Source organism: Mugil cephalus, chromosome 4 (assembly GCF_022458985.1).
Source record: "Mugil cephalus isolate CIBA_MC_2020 chromosome 4, CIBA_Mcephalus_1.1, whole genome shotgun sequence".
Lineage (NCBI taxonomy): Eukaryota > Metazoa > Chordata > Actinopteri > Mugiliformes > Mugilidae > Mugil > Mugil cephalus.
The window spans coordinates 18,409,909-18,429,965 of NC_061773.1; the positions used below are offsets into that span (position 1 = coordinate 18,409,909).

At 43.1% G+C, this 20,057-nt stretch overlaps 1 protein-coding gene across 35 annotated transcripts in view; it reads left to right on the top strand.

Moving 5' to 3' along the window:
* The first annotated feature begins 6,312 nt into the window (after window positions 1-6,312).
* The window catches only part of cast (calpastatin), a 35,590-nt gene continuing 21,845 nt past the window's right edge, over window positions 6,313-20,057 (top strand). For 5 of the 35 annotated variants that reach the window (XM_047582072.1, XM_047582075.1, XM_047582086.1 and 2 more), the window contains exon 1: window positions 10,973-11,150. In XM_047582072.1, coding sequence (XP_047438028.1) covers window positions 11,076-11,150 — 75 coding nt within the window. In that variant the 5' untranslated portion in view covers window positions 10,973-11,075. Of the gene's footprint in view, window positions 6,465-6,844; window positions 7,138-10,969; window positions 11,151-18,774; window positions 18,987-20,057 lie in introns of those variants that run through there. The other 30 variants (XM_047582076.1, XM_047582087.1, XM_047582084.1 and 27 more) reach the window with 19 other exon arrangements.

A 20,057-nucleotide genomic window follows, 5' to 3' on the forward strand; every position in this document is an offset into this window, starting at 1 on the left:
GCTTGGTTTGGGGAAAACAGTAATGATAAAGGACAATGAAGTCTTATTAATCAACTAAGTAACATTTATGTAGTACATCTTCTTTGAAGTGTTCACTGTGATTAAGCGATATTTTTTAAATACACACACGACACACAACATGATGTGTGTTTGAATACCACCTACCTGAGGAGCAGCACGACATGTGTGTTAAGTCCATATCCTGTGTGAGTGAGTGTGTGCGCAGTACATTTCTCTCTGGGCCAGTTTCTTTAATCTCCTCAGATAGACATCATGACCTCAGTCCCCCTGAATCTAAGTGAACATGATGGACAGCATTTTGTAATTCCACAGTCCGTGTCACGTGTTCAGATTGCAGTTTTTTGCGCTCCGATATTTGTAGTTTTCATTTGTTTTCATCTGTCCTACATATGCGGGCCCACGGGGACACTAAATCACATGAGTCGTTTTATAGTTTATATCTTCCCAAATGGGGATTGAATGATTTAGACAGGATGTGAGGGAAATAGATGGAGTGCATTGCTTTCCGTCTATCAGATGTGACATTTGCAAATGACAAATATGGGAAAACAGATTGACATAAAATGTTCTCACTGTGTCTGCGTGGGTTTCCTCCCACGCTACAAAGACATGCTTGTTAGGTTAATTGGTGATTCTAAATTGACCCTACGTGTGAGGATAAGTGGTAGTAGAAGATGAGATGAGATTCACATACACCACATTTCAGTTTATGATGCCAGTAAAATCGAATTGTCAAAGGAACAGCTGATACAGTTTCTGGGGAGTGACTCGTGCGGCTATTGCTGTGGCCGACTGTGACTTTTGGACTGCTGCTCCAACGAATAAACCCTTTAAAGCTCCTTTTATCTGCATAGTTTTCACACTGTGGTTAAAAAGTGCAAACTGACAAAACATGAAGAGTGAATCAGTGAGAGCTGCAAGTTTCACAGGCGATATTAAAGATTTATTTTTGTTAAAATTATACTTCTCATTCCGGTGGAACATATGCTCACCAATAAGCGCACAGCTTTCCATCTCCTATGTTTGTTTGCCCTGTCAAATGGCGACTGAATGCAGCTGTGAGAATGATGTTGTCTACTTCAGGCGCTGTTCAGTATGTTTACCGATGGAAACGATGTGTCAGCGTGGCCTGGTTTCATGTGTGGACAATGATGCAGAGATAAAGGTGCCATCAGAGCCGGTATTGTCTCCTCCTCTAGGACACAATGGAGGCTGTGCGATTAGAGTTCATGTCAGACTGACTGCATAAATTAAGAAGAAATAAACAACATGAGCACCGTCGTGTAAAAGGACTGTTTGGTTTTCATTCTCGAATACAGCGAGCTTGTTAGTCGTTGAGCTGAACTTGTCAGAGCTAATAAAGGCTGATACCTGTGGTCATCTGGCCATGTGCAAACAGGTCTGCACCAGATCTGCGGCGTAATCCATCTTTACCTAGCAACAGCTGTTTACTTTTACCAAGGCCCTCTCTTGGGCACATGGAGACTCACAGTTCAGGAGAACTAACAGCAATCTGGACAGATCCTGGTTTCAATTACAGATCCGCTATATCATCGACTTAGGTTTCATTGATTGTCCGCATCCTCCGTCTTTATCTCTGAGCTGTGCACTCACTCATCCTTCCTCTTCTATGCCATGATGGGAACACACGCACCAAACGCACTAACACCAGCACACACACACACACACAGGCTGACACCATCAAATGAGGTCAGAGGTCTAACCAGGTTTCGTCAGTTAATTATTTTTCCAAGTAACACAGTGAGGTTTGACGGTGAAGGAGGCCTTTTTAGCCGGTGGATGACGCACGCCAAGTCTCAGCGTGCAATAATTCAGCCAAAATCAATTAGGTGTGGCAAATAAATGCGGAGTATTCAGCAGCACTTCCTCCTCATCTCATGGCTCATTAATAATTCCTCATGTCATGTCCCACCTCATGCACGTCACGTTGTACCTCACACATGTCTTGCTGAGATGAGATATTATATCTCACACATGTCGTGCTGCTCCTCAGGTAGGTGGCGTTCAAACTCACGTTATGGTGTGTGTCGTGTGTGTTACTGTGGTGCTGTAATCTGTGTTTCTATGCTACTTGATGTGTAACGGTGATGCTTGGTTTGGGAAAAACGGTAATAATAAATGAATTATTGAACAACTCACTAACATTTATGAAGTACATCTTCTTTGAAATGTTCACTGCAAATAAGCAATATGTTTTAAATACACACAATAAACACATTTTTATTAAATTTTAAATTGATTCCTGGTAAATAAGACGACAATAATTCAATAAATAATACTAGAATAATACCAACATTAACAGCATCAGTGTTCAGGGTTTGAATGGTTGTTATCTGTTAGATACTGGCAGTCTGTTCAGGATGCATCTCACCTCTCACCCAGCACCACCTGGGATTGGCTGTGGCCCTCTGCGACCCTCTCTGAGTGTAAGCGCTTCCAGATAATGGACGGATTAAACTTAAGTCTGTTTTTCAGCAGCGGTATTCTCATACCATCGCAAAGCCAATAACTGTGAAATAAAGAGGCACATTACACCAGTGAATAGGATCGATGCACTCTCACGTCACCCCGGACGGCCCTGTGACACTCAAGGACACGCGGTTGCCATGACAACCTTATCCGGCCTATTGTCGCCGCAGTCTTCAGAGTTAAACTGTGAGAAAACATCTTCATCCACAAGTCACAATATTTGTTAAGAAAGAAAGAAGATAAAATAAGCTCGCATGTATGTCAAGGATGTTTCTCATTGTATCATTTACGTTACTTAGATCACAGTCAAATACATTTAGCATTAAAGTTGGTCACTTTTACAAAAAGCATGCTGTGCAGACTGATCAAACCCACTGCACTGCGCTGTAAACTCTCTTCGTCAAAGTTTGTAAAGATGGGGTCAGTTTTCATCGGGGAGGACAGCTTCGCTTCCATCCTCCAATCACCCACCAACTCCACAGGTTCAAGAGGGACCTCCTCAGGCATGCTCCCTGCGCTCCCAAGGACTTATGTGTCCTTCAACAGGAAATAACTTATAAAGTGCCCTAGCCCTTCCATTTTGTTTTTTTCATGTGAGCACCCAGGCATTTAATAGTCCACTCTCTCTATGTCCATTCCCTGAATATTCACTGGTATATGTTTGTCTCTGTGGAAATCTACCAGGGAGAAGAAACGAGAGAGAAGAAAAAGGGGAGCTAGGACAGTTCCCTGAGGGACTCCAGTGCTGCAGACACCCACATTAGACACACAGTCCCGTGTCCTCACATACTCTTGTGTATTGGTCAGGTAGTCCAATGTCCAGGATGCAAGGTGGTGGTCCACTCAAAACTATTCTAAGGACATACTGGAACAAATAATAAGAGCGCAAATAAAATTAAGTATTCAAAGTAATCCTTAACTTAATCCTTTAACCTCATCTTCTGGTGCTCTTTGTGAGGTTTGTGTAGAAGTTTCCTACTCATGACACTTCCACGTAGCCCTTGTTTGCTTACTGAAAGCAAGATTATCTCCTGATAACCTCTCTGCTGTTGCAAATATGAACAACAGGCGAGAACAAAGGTACAGTAAAGAACCTGTTTGAGTCACTGACGACGCCAAAGCTCGACCAACATCGTGACAAATGTCATGTCTTATCGGCGGATGCTGCGAAAATGTCTTTCTGGTGTCACACAGATTAACATCACTCTGCAGTTGATAGACTAAGGAAACAGTTGTAGTTTATTCTCTTATCGGGAAATGTGAAGGTCACACCGACTTCGTCTCTGAAAGGCATCGGAGTGATGGGTGTTGGTGTCACTCATCAGGTACCGCCGAGATCAGTAATGGAAAACAGAGAGGAAGACAATGTGGAAAATTTGATAGATTTTTGTTTTACTCACAGTCAAAGCCAAACATATACCCATTAGCCAGTTTAAACAGGTGGAGATTACCCCTGTGTTATAGATAAACACAGGTTGTGTGCATTTATTGGGTAATTTGTACTGGAAGATTTGACTAAGTGATTGTGGAGTGACTTTTACTTCAAAGTTAATAATTTCCAACACATTAATTGAAGTCAGACTGTTCTTATTGTACTTTAACACGTTAAAAGACTGTGGTGGTTAGTCTTGACATAGAACCTCTGACTGGTGTGCATATTTAAATAGAGGGATCAAAGAGCCATTCAACAATTCATTAGTTACAGGCACAGGGATGACGAAATGGGATTAGTACAGAGAATATAAACCAGTCTGTCACAACATTAAAACCACTGACAGGATAAGTAAATAACACTGACCATCTTGTTCTACTGGAAGTAGTTCTGGAATTCGTGTGGATTTTTGCTTAGACTTGTACGACACACCTAGGGCGGCAGTAGCCCGGGGGGTCTGTCCGTGGTGTCCTTGGGAAAGACACTTAACCCACCTTGCTCCCAGTATGTTTCCCACAGGTGTATGCTTGGGAGTGATTGATGTTTGGTGCTGGTTGAAGAGGCCGTAGTCTTGGATTAGCAGCCACTTTTCTGTCAGTCTGTCATGTATTCAATTGTAAACATGAGCATCTAATGGAAAAGCTCTATATAAAACCAATGGATAATCATTATTACCTAGACCAGACCAGGTTCGACCACCCCATAGCAATGACACTCCTTGATGGCAAAACCCTCCCCAGCAAGATTCACATACAAACACAGTTTAGGAACAACTCAAAAAACATGAAAAACTGCACAAGATCCCACTAGATCCCAAACTGATCAAGTATCTGTAGGATGATCCACAGAGGCCCCTCCCCTTTAACCCATAGGACCCACCCTCAGAAGACCCATGTCCATTCTCTGATGAGTCACAACTGTTTCAGACGCACAAGAGAAGCCTACACAATATTAGGAAGGTGGTTGTAATGTTTTGCTTGGACGGTGATAAATCTATCAAATATTTCCATGCAGGTAAAACGAACGAAGTACATTAGTTACTTACATCCTGCCTCCACCAAAGTTTAAATGATTCAACACTTCGTCTGAACCATATTTAAACATGGAAGGCAACTAAATTAACAGTATCAGTACAAAACAAAGTAGAGTGTAGATTTAGTAGTGCGGTATAAAGGTGTAAAATGTTCTAAAGAGATCAGTTCAAACTAACTTACTCCTAGCAGCATGGTCTGTAGACAAAGTCTACCTTAAATAACCTCTTGTCCTCAAAAACCCCTCCCTTTGTGCAGGTTATCTGATCTCACAGATCTGATTCTTTAGCAATATTGTGTTACTGTGCTTACTACTGTATGTGAATACAGGTGTTGTCTTACATTTTTGGTCGGTTTCTTACGGATATCTGTAGCATATACCTTACATGGAGAGAGACTACAGCGTCAGAATATTTATAATCTTAGATTCACAGAAACTTAACCAAATGTAATGTTGCTTGTAATTATTGTGCCGTCAGATGTGAGGAATGTGTGTGAGTGAGTTGGCGCTTTTAGACCACAACGTTCAAGTTGGAGGTGATCTCAGGGTTTCATATAATGAGTGGGATGAAAAAGCTTTTAAATGATCTGTCTTGTTTTGTTAGGATGATAAAGTGGCCTAGATGTATCTTTCAGAGTGTGCTGAACAAAGAAGAAAAATGCAGCATGTCCAGTATAGGCGTAAACTATTTGTCTAAATGGACGGCCAGATTATTATGTCTGATGAGATTTTAATCAGAATTGACAATAGCATTTTAAATTATATAAAAACAACAACAACAACAACAACAACAACAAAAACGGTAACGCTGAATGTCCCAACGTGCAGCTGTGTTCAAACCTGCTACAGCTGTTTGGAGTTGATTCAGGCAGTTCACATTTTATCCAGCAGAGAGCAGCATTGTGCTTCTTAAACGCACCAGTTTCCTGAGTGGAAAACAAAACATCAGCAGTGAGTCAACTCTTCCCTGAAGTGTGGGGCGTGTCACGCTGAAACATCCAGTCTGGAAGAGTGAAAATGTTACATGTTTGTTTTACGGAAAATAAACGGAAATACGTGCATTTCTCCAAATCCATTTTAATAGCTCTAGTTTACCCTAACTATGTATTCACGCATAAACCACATGGTTACATTCGTGATAAATGTCCACTTTAGTAACTTATAACACTGTCTACCTAACTCTGTAGTAAACTTATACCATTTAATGCAAAGCAGCAGATGAACAAGACCTTACACGTTGCAACTCAATGTTTAATCTATCTTGCTGTTACATTTTTGGGGGTTGACTTTGATCAGTCATCAGGCACGAATTCTCAGCGGGAGGGGCAACTTTAAATCAACCCAAGGGGACGATCACCAGCCTGAAGTTTTCAAAAGAGGCAACCAGTGCGCGAAGGGGAACTGCAAAAGTTTATCCGATCCGTCTTTAAAGATGCCACATAAGAAGAGAAGCCATGGCCATCATAAAAACACCAAGGGGTCAAACGAGGTAGGTTTGTTATCTTATCTTAAGTCGCATCGCGGGAGGTGAAGGATAGTGGATGCCATCGCCTCCCAGATATCCGGATAAGACAACATTATTTGCAACTGGCCGTCATGCACGGTAAACACTTTCACTGCATGTGACAAGCATGTTTGCATGTTTGATCGGGGCTTTATTTATAGCCCACGCATAATTAGTTGCAGAGAGTCGCGTCGATTAATTTATGTAGCCCGTTCCCATTTAGTCCAGCGCCAGGATTGGATGTGCAACCAGAGATGCATGAGACGAAAGCACTGGTCTAAACTTCCTGCATCGCTCGATTCGGCTGTAAAACAGTCAGAATGGGGCACTATGCAGATCCCCATCTGGACACTAAAGGGTGTGTTTAGCTGCGGGTGGCTGGGTGGTACATATGGGCGACAGGTCAGCGCTTGATTATTCTTTGTTTGCGCACGACGATCAGAGATTCCGACGAAAAACCTAGCCAGTAGTGCGCTCCGCAGCACAGATAATAGAAGTGTGTGATGAAACGTGAAGGGAGTGGCACGAGATTAGGGAAGGCATGAGAAAAAAGACCTTGCTCTGAGGACACATTGGCAGCGCAGAGTCTTTGCTTGAATCTTCACTTGAAGCCTCCGTCTTCGTCGTCATGGCGTACGCAGCATATTGGATGAGTCTTGTGAGTACTTCTGCTACTTTTCAGCCTCTCCCTCCTTTCTCCCTTCTCCTTATCCCGCTGGCAGTGCTTAATAATAACTCATAGGTACAGCTTGGCACCCGAGTAGACGCCTCACTTGGCCTTGTATTGTAGGGAACCAGCACAACTAGTCTGAAGATGTCCCATCTCTGCTAGATGCTCGTTAGAACTTGGCGCGGGCCACCAAAGGCAAACTTGGAAACGAAATAAAAACTGTTAGGGATTAGCCTGGATTCTGTCGCACACATTATTTGTGAATGAGGGCGTGTGAGTGTTTATACTGAGATCGACTTATGGACTCGCTTTGCAGTCCCCGTTGGAGTCATTCCAGCCACATCCTGATTGGATTCTCAATTAAGTCACTTTAATCATGTGGAGTTAAAATTTTCATTTTCTCATTCAGGTGCCTAAATGTTATGTTTTTTCAACCATGAAAACGTATTTGACTTCTGCATGTTTGCTTAGCATTTCTTAGATTTTGTAGAATTAGACAAAAAAAAAAGTTAAATGAAGAGAGAAGCCTCCCGCTTTCATCATGCGATAAATGAATAATCCACCACCACAATAGGTTTAAACCACTGCATCCTCCTCAGACTTCCACTGAATTTCATGGCAAATGACTCCTGCAGCCGTCAAAGCTTTTGTACTTGCAACAGCAAACTGGTGTGTGTGAGTAGAAGGGAAGACGCCCCCACAATGGGCTTAAATCATTGCATCCTGTCCAGACTTCCATTGAGTTTCACGACAAAAAAAACAAACAAACTCAAGGCTTTTTTATTTACAAGTGTGTGTGTCCTTCCTTGAAGTCCATCATAATAGCAAGTTTACAGCCTTCTGTTCCACTGCAAGGTCCTACTAAATGTACTGGCTTCACCTTATTCCCACACGTCAAATTACTTTCCAGTCCATAAAAGTCTGAAAGTGTGGGAGTGTGAAATACCTGCTGCGTTTCACTACCGTACTTGCATTGCATTGGTTTATGGTCATGGTCATATAGTTCTGGGGTAAAGAGTCAGTACAGGACCGCAGGCTGGACAGGAGGGACATTCTGTCTTTGTGTTTGTCTCCCTCTGCTGAACCACTCCACAAAATGTTGATCCCTCAGATGAGAGCTGCTTGTCTGCTAAATCTGCAGCCGGAGAACGCTGTCTCTGCGCTCTCTTCGTTGATGTCGAGAAGCAAGGGCGACACGCTCTTAACAAACCCTGCGACCAAGTATCAAGATGCTCTTGGTAATGTGTAGTTCTTTTGTGCGCTGCAAGAGAAACATTGTAAACGCGCGTCTTCATTCTGACCCTTGAACTGTTGTAACAGAAATCAAACTACAACTGTCGTCACATTTAACTTGCATTGATGGAGAATAAATATATACATTTTTCTTTGCCAGGTTTCAGAGTGCTGTAGCTTTGTTAGTCTTTCATTCATGTCCTGGAGAGCCCTACGAGAGGTTGTGTGCTTTGGGAACATGATGCGAGTGAAGCAGCGCATGAAGAAGTGGCGATGGGCAGAGCGTGTAGACGTATGTGAAGTCCACCCTGGGGCTAAATATAAAGATGAGAGCCAGTTTAGCCGGGGGGAGTCCAGTTACATATCATGAACCTAGTCATGGCCATACACCGTTACACTAACACGTGGATGGCACCTAAAAACCCACATCGATTAACACTGTACTGCCGATAAGGACTATTTTGAGCTTATCTACGTTACAAAAAAACTCAGTCGCTAAGCTGACACATGCCTCACAAGTTATACAGGTTCATGTAGGTCTGTAGGTTGTTACAGAGCGAAGCATCTCGCCTCCCATGCTGCGCCAGCTAGTTTTACAGGATCGGTTAGTGGGCACTTCACTTTGCCAAAGGTGTGTCTGGCCGACGGGGAGTGTGCCATGTGGAAAAGCGTATGTGCGCACGCATGTTCAAACATGAACATTTATATTAGCGTGTGTTCAATGCACCTTGAATGTAAAACATGCACACAACGCGCAAGCTGTGAGATGTGGGAAAAAAAAAACAAGAAGAAGAAGAAGGTGAAAACTTGTGTGACTTCATTCCGTTTGCTGATCGGACGCCCTGGCTCAGCCCAGGCGGCCCTGCCCTCGAGACAGTGTTGATCACGGTGATCTTCACAGATGTTAATGTCACATACAGTATGTAAATGTAAACAAGCTCAGATATATTCTTCGATAATGAATAATACGTTGTTTAACCCTGGGCGTTGGCTTTCCAAACCTTTAACTAAAAAGTTTCAATAATGTTGTTTTAATCTCGGCCAACAGCTAAACTTTTGGTTTGCATGTTAGTCAAATGTAAGAATGCTGTTTTAACTATTTGCAGGTCCTGTTTGTAATGCGTCCTCTTATGTGAAGGCAACTGAATTAACTTGAAGCTCTTGTGGCGAGTCTTCGATGGGCTTTGCGCAGATTTGCGTGTGTTTATTTGTGATTTCTTATCAAATATTCATAGGAGGTGTATGTCACACTCACTGTAAATATGTGTATGGTGGCTTGTGTTTAGCTAGCAATAAGACAAGTGTCATACCATAAGTATGACTGAAAAAAAAAGAAAAAGAAAAATTCAGCAGGAATGTGGTTCGTCATCGCTATTGTCAGCAGTACTGCATGTTCTACAATACAAGCAGTTCACCGGCACATGAGGCTTAAAGTTTAAGTTTCATGTCGGGCTGGTTTAAAGTGGTGTTATTTTCATATTTTATTGAGGCGTGCTGCTAAAACGCTCGGGACTGAAAGGCTTGGCCGTCAGACTGATTGCACATGCAGCGACTCACTCAAAAGCTGTATTGTCTGCACGCCACACCCAAGACCTGCTTAAAGGTACTCGGAGATCAGACGGATCGTACGGCCGAGATCGCACCTTGCACCCTCGCTGTCTTAAGTAAAAGGCGGAGCGTAATTGCTCCCAGGCATACAGAGATACCGTAAATTACTTACACCTAAGATAAGGTGCAGCAGCAGGCATTCACGTCTTCCTGCTATTGTGCTTACTTATAGTAGCCATCTGCTATGCATATAAAAAAAAAAAAAAAAAGCTGCATAGGTGAAGGTTCAGAAAGGCCAACACCCATGCAATAAGCTTGGGTAAATCTGTTAGTCATATGTACGAGTAGAAACACTCCCTACATTCTTTCTTGTTTTTGTTTGCTATCTCCCAGGCCTCTCCAGTAAAGTAATACAGTAATGATGAAATCACTTCACATATGTTTTCTTTGGCTCGACGTGGCGCTAAAATCAGCAGCGTCTGTATTTTTTCCTGCACTTAAACCTGAGAGGTTATGGTACAACGGCAGCAGAGAAAAAAAATCGTTTTCTCTCATATAACAGACGTAAGAGTCCGGCCCCTCCCTCTGTCTTTTTAGGTAATTAGGCAGCCAGTGTAGTTGCATAAGATAATTTTCATTGCCATCGGCAGAAGTATTTATATGACTATATTATCTATAAGTCAAGGCATATTCTTGTTGATTAGAGGCTCAGATATTGTATCAGTTTAAACTGGTGGCTTTGCCGTTGTTGTAAACATTTGCTGTTATTTGTGTGTGTGTGTGCGTGCCCATGTGCCATATCTGTTTCCGAGAGGAGCAGCTCATGTGTGGCCCCCAATCAGGTGGGTGTCAGTCCACGGTCAGCACACTTCTCTTTATAGCCCAGAGAGTTACGGCCTCTTGTGACTTCCACATCGGATCCTTACCCCTTCTCCGCTCTCCCGGCCACACCTCCAACACCACCACCACCACCAGCCCCCACCCCCTTCAGTCCCTCCCCCGTTCTCTCTCTCTCTCCCTCTCTCTCTCCCCTATCCCTTCCCCGCCTGCTGCTGGAAACATGCTGCAAGCCGACAGACTAGGCAGAGGCTGACAGGCATACATACGCACGCACGCACACACAGTCGGAGGCACATTCAGCCAACATGGGCCAGATACTGAGCTGGATCCGAGGTCCGCGGGACGCCCCGGCCCTCCAGGACGTGGCCGTGGAGGAACAGGTGTGTGCAAAACGTGTCTATGTTTGTGCGTGCGAGCTGGTGCCGTGGCATGCGCCGAGCAACTAATACCTTAAGTTTCCGCACGGTTTATGTCAGCCTTCATGGATAAAAAGAGCGGTGGCTGTTTCGCTCGTCCTCTTCTGGCTTGAACTGTATTTGTAAAACAGGACTTATATGGGAAACGCACATAAGGAGGAAAGCTGTCTTGGCTGCAGGCCAAGTCAGACTTGGTTAGACTCTCTGCTGGAATGTGTGGGGCTATCGGTCAGACTGGGAGTTCAGTGAGTGTCGTCTACACTTGTGAGAGCTGGAACAAGGCCTTTAGTGTTTCCAACAAGTTGCGATAAGCATCAAACCACTGACAAAATTGATAGATTCCTTCTAGTAATAGCTTGTTTTAAATGGGATTTCCTTTTCATTTGTGCTTAAAATATCCAGCTGTTGTGTTTATAACAAAGAATGCTTAGTTTTCGTAAGGGGCTCTTTGTGTGAAGACTTAGATTTCTCTCTCTGATGCCAAATAGCATTCTCCTGTGATAATCTGCAGCAACAGATGGAACAGTATAAAAGGGTGTGTAGCCTAAGTGCTTGTTTTTTTTTCTTTGCACACATTAAAATTGCATGTGCTGTAGGTCGTTCCCCGCAGCCTCAACGTCATGCACTCTTGTTAAAGTTTCACACGTCGAGCAGAGAATGTGGTTATGCAATGACGTGTGTCAGGGCTACACTGGGCTGTCCTGATGTCAATAGTCCTCCTTATCAGGGCAGTGCTAGTTTGCTCTGAGCCGGTGTTAAAGGTTAGAAAGTGAATGAGTCCTGGGCGGAGGGCAGCTCACTGATGGCCCGCAGAGTTTTGGTCTGAGGATTCGTGTTGTGTTTTTGTTTTTTTTCCAGATCTGAGCTACAGTTGCCTGCCTCTCTTGTAATTCAGAGCGGTCTGGAACTGTTATCATTGGACTGGCAGGAAATGGCTACTGGGAAAAATAAATACAGCTTGCCTACACATGTATAAGCGTCACAATGAAGTCTTACAGTGACAGAACGTACGTAAACAAACACCCAGTATGCTTCCTTACTACCGAACACACACAAGCCTTGAGTGGATGCTCAGGCGCATCAATCCTGACAATTGATGTGTGTGTTTCAAGAACTTTGCTTAAGTAAAAATGATGTAGAGTAAAATATATCCATAAAGTTAAAACTGTGTGACGCAGAGTTCTTGTACACTGACAAACTGAAATGAAAAACAGTTGTATCTGCAGCACTCCTCCTCTTTACGGAGCTACTTTCCACTGACTGTTGAGCTGTGTGGTCTGTATCCTTTCTGGTTCGCTTTTTATAGTGGTGTTAGCTGCTGTAGTTAGCCGTCTCCAGTGACTATGGTAACTAATGCATGCTCTGCACCATGTTAGACAGTTGCTCGTTCCATCACCTCTAGAAATGTGCGAAACCCAAATATCGCAATAAAAAACTGGTAATGGAATCACCTAAATTAAAAACAAAACAACAACTCTCAAATATGGCTGAAACACTTTTACGCTCTCGTGAGGTGGTTATTGAGACGGATCAATATAAAAGTTTAGCGCAAAGGTGAAAGCATTTTCCCGTCACCGGTGTCACTGGAGATGACGCAAGGCGTCATGTGACCAGTTTATTTGAAGTCTCGTGTGACAAGAATTTTAGAGAATTATGGGATATCGCGAGACAAGACTTTATGAGAGTTACAGCTCAGTTGCAAAGTTACAGCTTCGAAATTTCAGAATACCGATTTCATTTTGAGAAAAAGTGCAATGGAAACTAGGGGTGGGAAAAAAATATCGATATGGCAGTATATTGCGATAATTCTTCTTCCGATACAGTATCGATTGTGAATGTCTTAATATCGATTTTAAAGTCATGTTTTGGGCCGACTGTGAACAACTTCTGCACCTCCACCACCACTTATTCTGTACAAGTGCAATAAATTGGAAATGGATCGTTTGGATTAATATTGTTTTTTGACTCAAGCTGTCTAATGAATTATCACTGTCATCTGATGTACATATATGCAACATGTATTTTAAGCTGCACTTAAAATTTCTTAGTGAACTATGTAGAATATTGCAATATATCGCAATATCATAATATCACAATAATGTATCGTATCGTGGCTCAAGTATTGCGATACGTATCGTATCGTGAAGTCCTAGCCAATACCCACCCCCCTAATGGAAATGCACCTAGTGAACTTTGTTGAGCATTTAACTATTAAAGAGGCAAAAATGTCCCTCAGGCATCGGTGGAGAACAAAAGCAGAGCCAAGAAGAGGTGAATAGTGGATTGCTGTCAGGGCAATGCTGTGTATGCAACTGCTGTGTCTTAAGTTTAAATGGGTCCACCTTCTTGTCGACACACAAAACTGGTGTCACACTACATTTATACTTTTCAGAATGCTTAGCGTGTTTTAGAGCAGTGTTTCCTGACCTTTTTCCCCTTGAAGCCCTCCTTGCTCACGTTGAGGAAAGATTGCCTCTGCAGCACATGGCGTTTGATTCAGCATTTTGATTCCAAAACTATCACTAGCTAGCTTCTGGTCACAAATGATACATACCAGCCACGTTAGAGCCTCATCTCCTTAGAATAAAAACGTTTTTTAAACATGAAGGTGACTCTTCATTGATAATAGATGGATAGATAGATAGATAGATAGATAGATAGATAGATAGATAGATAGATAGATAGATAGATAGATAGATAGATAGATAGATAGATAGATAGATAGATAGATAGAATGACTGATTGATTGATTAATTGATTGATTACTTTATTCATACCCGAAGGGAAATTAGGTAATAACGCGCCATCAGCTCTTTTTACATTCGTCACAGATTGCTTCATTCATAAATTTATGAAAATAGCTCAGACTACAGGAACAACAAGGGTGAAATGAGGTGAAACTGATTCAGAGCCACATCACAGGGGTTGAGGGGTCACAGAGGTGTGGCCTCCTAAGTAGCTTAGCTTGGCTTTTAGGAGTACTGCTACTCCATACATTGCTGGGTCTTCATGGGACAGGGTAACACTGGAGCACAGCATTTGATCAGAGGTCTTTTTCTTCTGTAAAGGATGTTAATACAATGTGGGTGAAGGGTGCAATCTCCAGCAAATGAGAGCTGACTCAGTGGCTGATTCAGTCCTGTGTGCTGACATCATGCCACAAGTTGTCTGGATATTTAAGTTCAAAATGCCACAAAGCAGACAGGACTGAAAGGAGAGCTTTAATGATGATAGAACTAAACCTTCAGGGTGTGTGCACTTGAACAAGAATAGAGGAGCACGTTGTGTACATGTGACCATTTTTTTTTTTCCGTTGACACACATCCTGCTCAGCTAAATGTTATCCTTCCATGTGATGATAATTAAATGTTGCTGATTATCCCGTCCGTCGGCTGTTATTTCCCAGCACTCATCAAGACTTGGGCTGTCAGATTTCTCACTTCATTTGACATTGCTCTTTACAGGTTCATGTCACGTCAGTTATGTACAAGAAACTCAGAGACAGCTTCTGGGCATTTGGGTTTACCTGAGAAAGCGGCTCAGCAAGGTGCTGTCGTTAGGCATTGAACTCTGGTTGTGCGCCTGTGCTACTGGCTGGTTATATCTGCCATGCTCGAGGAAAATATTATGCTTGTAGCGACATGATGTTTGTCCTGCCCAGGAAGCATAAGTAATGAATATCCATCAGCCTCACACTTACTGGAAGCTGCAATGAGATACATACTGACTGAGATTCTTGGTAGTGCTCCTCATAAACACATGAAAGCAGAAAGGCAATGGTGGTGAGAACATTTAATAAGCACGTGATTATTGTTATTGTTGTATCCCTGACAAGCCCCAACAACGCATGCTACTGAGGTTCTTGTACTTTCCTGAGTCATGAAGCTAACACAGGTGGGGCCTTCACTTTGTCGTCTGAGACAGAACTTGGCTACACATGCAAGACGTAAACTCAGCAGGATCCACATTTTCACTGCCGTGTTTCTGGCGTGGGATAACAAACAAGAGGGGACAAATACTGAAGCTAAATTTAGACACAGTACATGGACACGCAGCAGAGCAAAGGATGTCAATAGTTTACTGTAGGTATTGGGGGCATGGGGGGATGGTTGGGAAGGTGCACGTGATGATTTCACAACAGTCACTGTTTCTGTCGGTAACCAAGCAATGACATGACACCAGATGAAAGTTTTTCATCTCTTGGTTTCTGGGACACTGATGCACTGAAGTCATCAGTGAGAGTTTACTGGGTCACACTTCATATGAAACATTTTCTTTTGTTGTTGTTGTGAGGGGCCTCCACAGCTAGCTAGTCTGACTGTGTCATTGTCCAAGCATGAAACGGAAATGAAGCAACCATGGCAATGAATCAAGGTCACGGGAACCTGAAGTCCGTTTAGCTCTTCATGGTGTATGAGTCTGCTATCGTTGCCAGTTACCACCTTTGCTCACTATTGCTTGGTGTTTCGTATTGTTTTTGTTTAATAGATTTTCAGATTCTCTATCTTTAGCTATCCTACATTCCAGCTAGCTACCCCTGAGAGGAAGATATTTATCCATAGCAATGGCTTCCAGCCTTGGCTAAGACTTCCTGTTATAGAGGGTATACATTGTTGTCGCTCCCGCCCGGGGCCACGCCCCCTGAGTGGCAAAAACACTGTGAAATGTGTCAGTAAATACAGACAGACTGGGAAAAATGTGGATTATTAGATCAAATTAAGGACATTTGGACTCAACAATGATCCATACAAAGTAGCATGGATTAGGAAAAGTGGATTAGCATCAGTTTCAGTTAGTCTGAATTAGTATAGTTCAGCTTTAGTGAGAATTAATGTTAATAATAATAGCTTCAGACCGGACGTTAAAAGGATGACGAGGAGTATTAGTTATTCATTGTTGGAACTGAAACAGTCACTGTCGGCCGTAACTACACCAAAACAACAACATCCACAGACGTATCTGACAGCCCTCCAACTTAAAGCATCAAAAAAAAAAAAAAAAATTAAAAACAGCATAAATCAATATTACCTGACACTGAATGTGAACCACAACACCAGGTTTATGTGCCTGGATTTCAGTTTGTTTCTTCATAATGCAGCAATCACACAACAGCTCTTAAGCTTTTTTTAAAAATAAATTTTACGATTTAGACGCTATTAAAGCCTATGATTCAAGCTAATGCTGCTAATCTCCATGATCAACTGTCAGTTTTTGCCACTCAGTGGCCGTAACCACAAGACTTCACTGTCTGTGACTTCATGTACATGCCCTCTATAGTCACTATTCATTACTTGAGTTGCGTAAAGTTGGGGCGAAAGACATTGTCTATAACCAAATTGTTTAAACTCGATTAATACTTTAAAACTACGGCTTTGTTTGAGCTATTTTCTTGACAAAACTGTACTTACCAATGGTATGTTCTGCCTCCTTTGCACTCTGCACTGACTGTATGCAATCGTGACCTGCTCAGACATGGTTGATAAGTGCTAACTGGACCAGAAAAGGAAATCAGAAAGCTTGCTGTATGATAATTGTTTTCCTAATCTACACATTCTACATATTTGCATGCAGTTATCTGTTTTATATAGATGACTGCATTTACTATCTAGTTTCTTCACACGCAAGTTGCTACCTATAGAAAACCTGTGGCCTGGTTGTTTTTTTAACATGTCTTTCAAATGAAACTCAACATTTGCTTGATTTGCCAACTGCCCGGTTATCAGGTTCAGGTTGAGTTCAGAGATTTCTTCTGGCAGCTACTGTTCACAATCTCTAGACCTGATTCCCGCATTCAAAACACATGTCTAACCAGTCAAACTTCTGTATATCTCCAATAGTTTTGACTGCGATCTCTCGCCGGTTTATGTATAGAACATTTCTCTTTCCCAAAGGCTGGGTTTAAGAAACATGACACATCACATCCTCCCACCACAGAAGTCCTAGAAACAGGATCAAAGTGTCACACTGGAGAACTCCCGTTTCCAGCTTCGTCATCCTGATTGGTAGATCTCTCAGGATTGGGCTGGTCAGCTCTAGCTCATTAGCTGGCAACAGAGATAAGCGTTACCAGGGGATTCTAGGCAAAGCATTTGAATCCAGTGCATGCTTCCCTTCAGAAAACATGCATAAACATTCTCGCCAAGGGTCAAAGATATAAAAGCAGAGGGCAGACTCTGGAGTGTTTTTGGAGTCAGTCTTGGAAAAGATTTATTTTTAAGCTTCCAAAATAGACTCAAATATTTCTACCAAGGGGATGCCAAGGTAGGGATTGTGCCTTCGTCCGTCTGCCTTCCTCCTTTGGGAGGATGGTGTTAGGATATGGTCATAACAGACCTTAAGAACTGTAGCTACCGTGTACATTCCTCACATCTGTTTATGTTTACTGAAGGAGATAATCCCATTTCTTAACCATTTGCTTATTTTGGCTAATGTTTAAGAAAATATATTCATGTTCAGGTCAAAGACAAATGTCTCTCATGAAGCTCTTGTCACCCTTGGGTCATGTAAAAGGGAATGTGTGTGCGTGTGTGTTTAAAAAATAAATAAATAAGCCCCAACAGTTTAGTTGGATTAGTTCACAATACATTCCATTATTACAGCTCAGATGAGTCATAACAAACATGAAGCATTTGTGTGACACTTTTGTTCATTCAGCTTTAAACAACAGGCTGATACATAAGCTGTCAGACGTGAAACAAGCGTGTGCAGCAGGTTCACATGACTCATGTCCTCCATTCATTTACATCTAAGTGCTATGAGTGTTTGCAGACACGAGGGGGCGCTGCTCTTTATATCCCTCCTTCCCCAACATGGTATGACATGTTCTGTGCTAATGCTTTTTTCTGAGAATTAATTGACGTTCTCTGGATTACCTTGCTCAGATCTGGAACCTGTCAACCAATCAGTGATGAAAGCATGTGTGCGTGCAGAGAGGGGAAAGGTTACGCTGCAATGTTGTGTTTTTCTTCTTACATAACCTTCGACTACCGTTCAGAAGCTGTGTTTCCTGTCTGCTCCTTTGTTTCCGGGGTCGACTTCAACACCTTTGAAGGCTACAGTCTGAACATGACGGGCTGATGACTGTCTCTTCCTTACAACTTTGTCTTAAATTTGTCATTTTCTCTCCCCTCTGCCAGTTTTTGGGTGTGGTCAGGACTCGGTGTGATGTGACTCCCCCCCCCCCTCCCTCCCTTCTTTTCTTGCCACACTCTGTTCAAGTAACGTTCAACTCTGCAGTCTAGATTCCTGAGGAGTGAGTCTACCGGTCACACCCAGACCCTGACAAAAACACGCTGCAGCAGCAAATCCACTACTGCCTCATCGCCTCTTCGCTCCCCTGCTCTTCCTCTACTCTAACTCTTCCTGCTTGATGTGGGCCACCTCGTCTGTTCTGTTATCGAACTGCAACATCCCTCCTCGCTAAGCCCGCCCTGGCCCACCCCCAACTTTCCTCCAAGCTCACGTCTGTGGTTTCTGTGGCAGGCAGCGGGCGGTGGGTGGGTCAGCCCGTGTCCGACTGTCCAATCTGACTGAGCCTGCTCTGCTGCCTATTCGTTGAAGGGGTGGAGCCTGAGCAGCACAGACTTGTTGTGCTGACTTCAGGAAGGCGGAGCAGCAAGTTTTTTCCCCCTGTGGCGGTTGCGTCCCTATGTATGTGTTTACATGTGTGTGTATGCATGCGTGTGAGTTTGACACACAGAGCGGACTTAGGTGTTTCAGGAGCACCGGCCAGAAGGCAGCATCTTGGGTTGCATATACAACAGCTTACATAGAGGATATACACTCACAGTCAAATCTATGGTATGTATCTGTTTTTTTTTTTCCCCTTTATGCTCACTCCTCTTTAGTTAAGAGCTCGCGTGGAAAAAGCTTCCCGTTTGACAGACATCTGCCAAATCACTGGCAGGGCAGAATCAGCGGTTCATGTGCCTCCATTTTGTTGTGATCATGTTTGTTTGCCAAGTTGGCAAAGGACTCGAGAATGCTGTGATACTGTTACTTTTATGGACCCCGAGAGCAGCTGTCGCCAAGGTAACAACAAAATGCCATCCAAACAAACAGCAAACAATGTTCAGGGTCTGTCACTTAGATGACTTTTTCTGCGTGTCGGTGGAGTTTGACAGTACCTCTTCGCGTAGCTTAGGCCTTACCTCTGCTTGCCAGTGTGAACATACTGTGTGGCTGACAAATACTTCAAAATAGAACATGAATGGCTCTGTTTGTCTTGTATGACTGAGAGCTAACTCCTTTTTAAAGCCATTTTTTTCTCCTGGCTTTTTCATTGACGTGAGAGTGAGGTATGTTACTCTTAAAACCGTTTTGACGCAGCTCCCGGATTGCATATTAAAGCTTTCCTAAAGCCACCGTGGTCATCTCGTGTACGTCACGTAGGCTGAAACTGAAACTCTGAGCCACGTTCTTCCCTCGTTACGCCAACTGCAGCTTCCACCGTTTCCACCGCTGAGTCGAGGCGATCTGCACCGTCATTATTGCTGACTTTAGACAAGTTGCGAGTGCGATTTTCAGGCAGCTGCAGCAGATGGCTAAGGAGCCGTTTCCAGCCATATTCAAATGTGCGTGTCTGTGGTCTGTCGGGTGGGGCATAGCATTAGTCATCAGCTTTCATAAAAGGGCAGAGCCATCCGTTTTAATTGCTGCTGTTGTTGGGTCGGCCCTGGATGCGCATAGTTCCCTGCACATAGTTAGTTCGGTTTTGACAGAAAGCCTAGAGCAGTCTGGGGGGTTTAACATATGTGCAGTTGTAGAGCACATCTGACATCTGAAAGGTTTGAAACTAGAAAATCCAGAAAACAGTTTCCTGTGAATGTTAAAGTAGAAGGACACTAATACCTAATGGTTTCATATGGCACC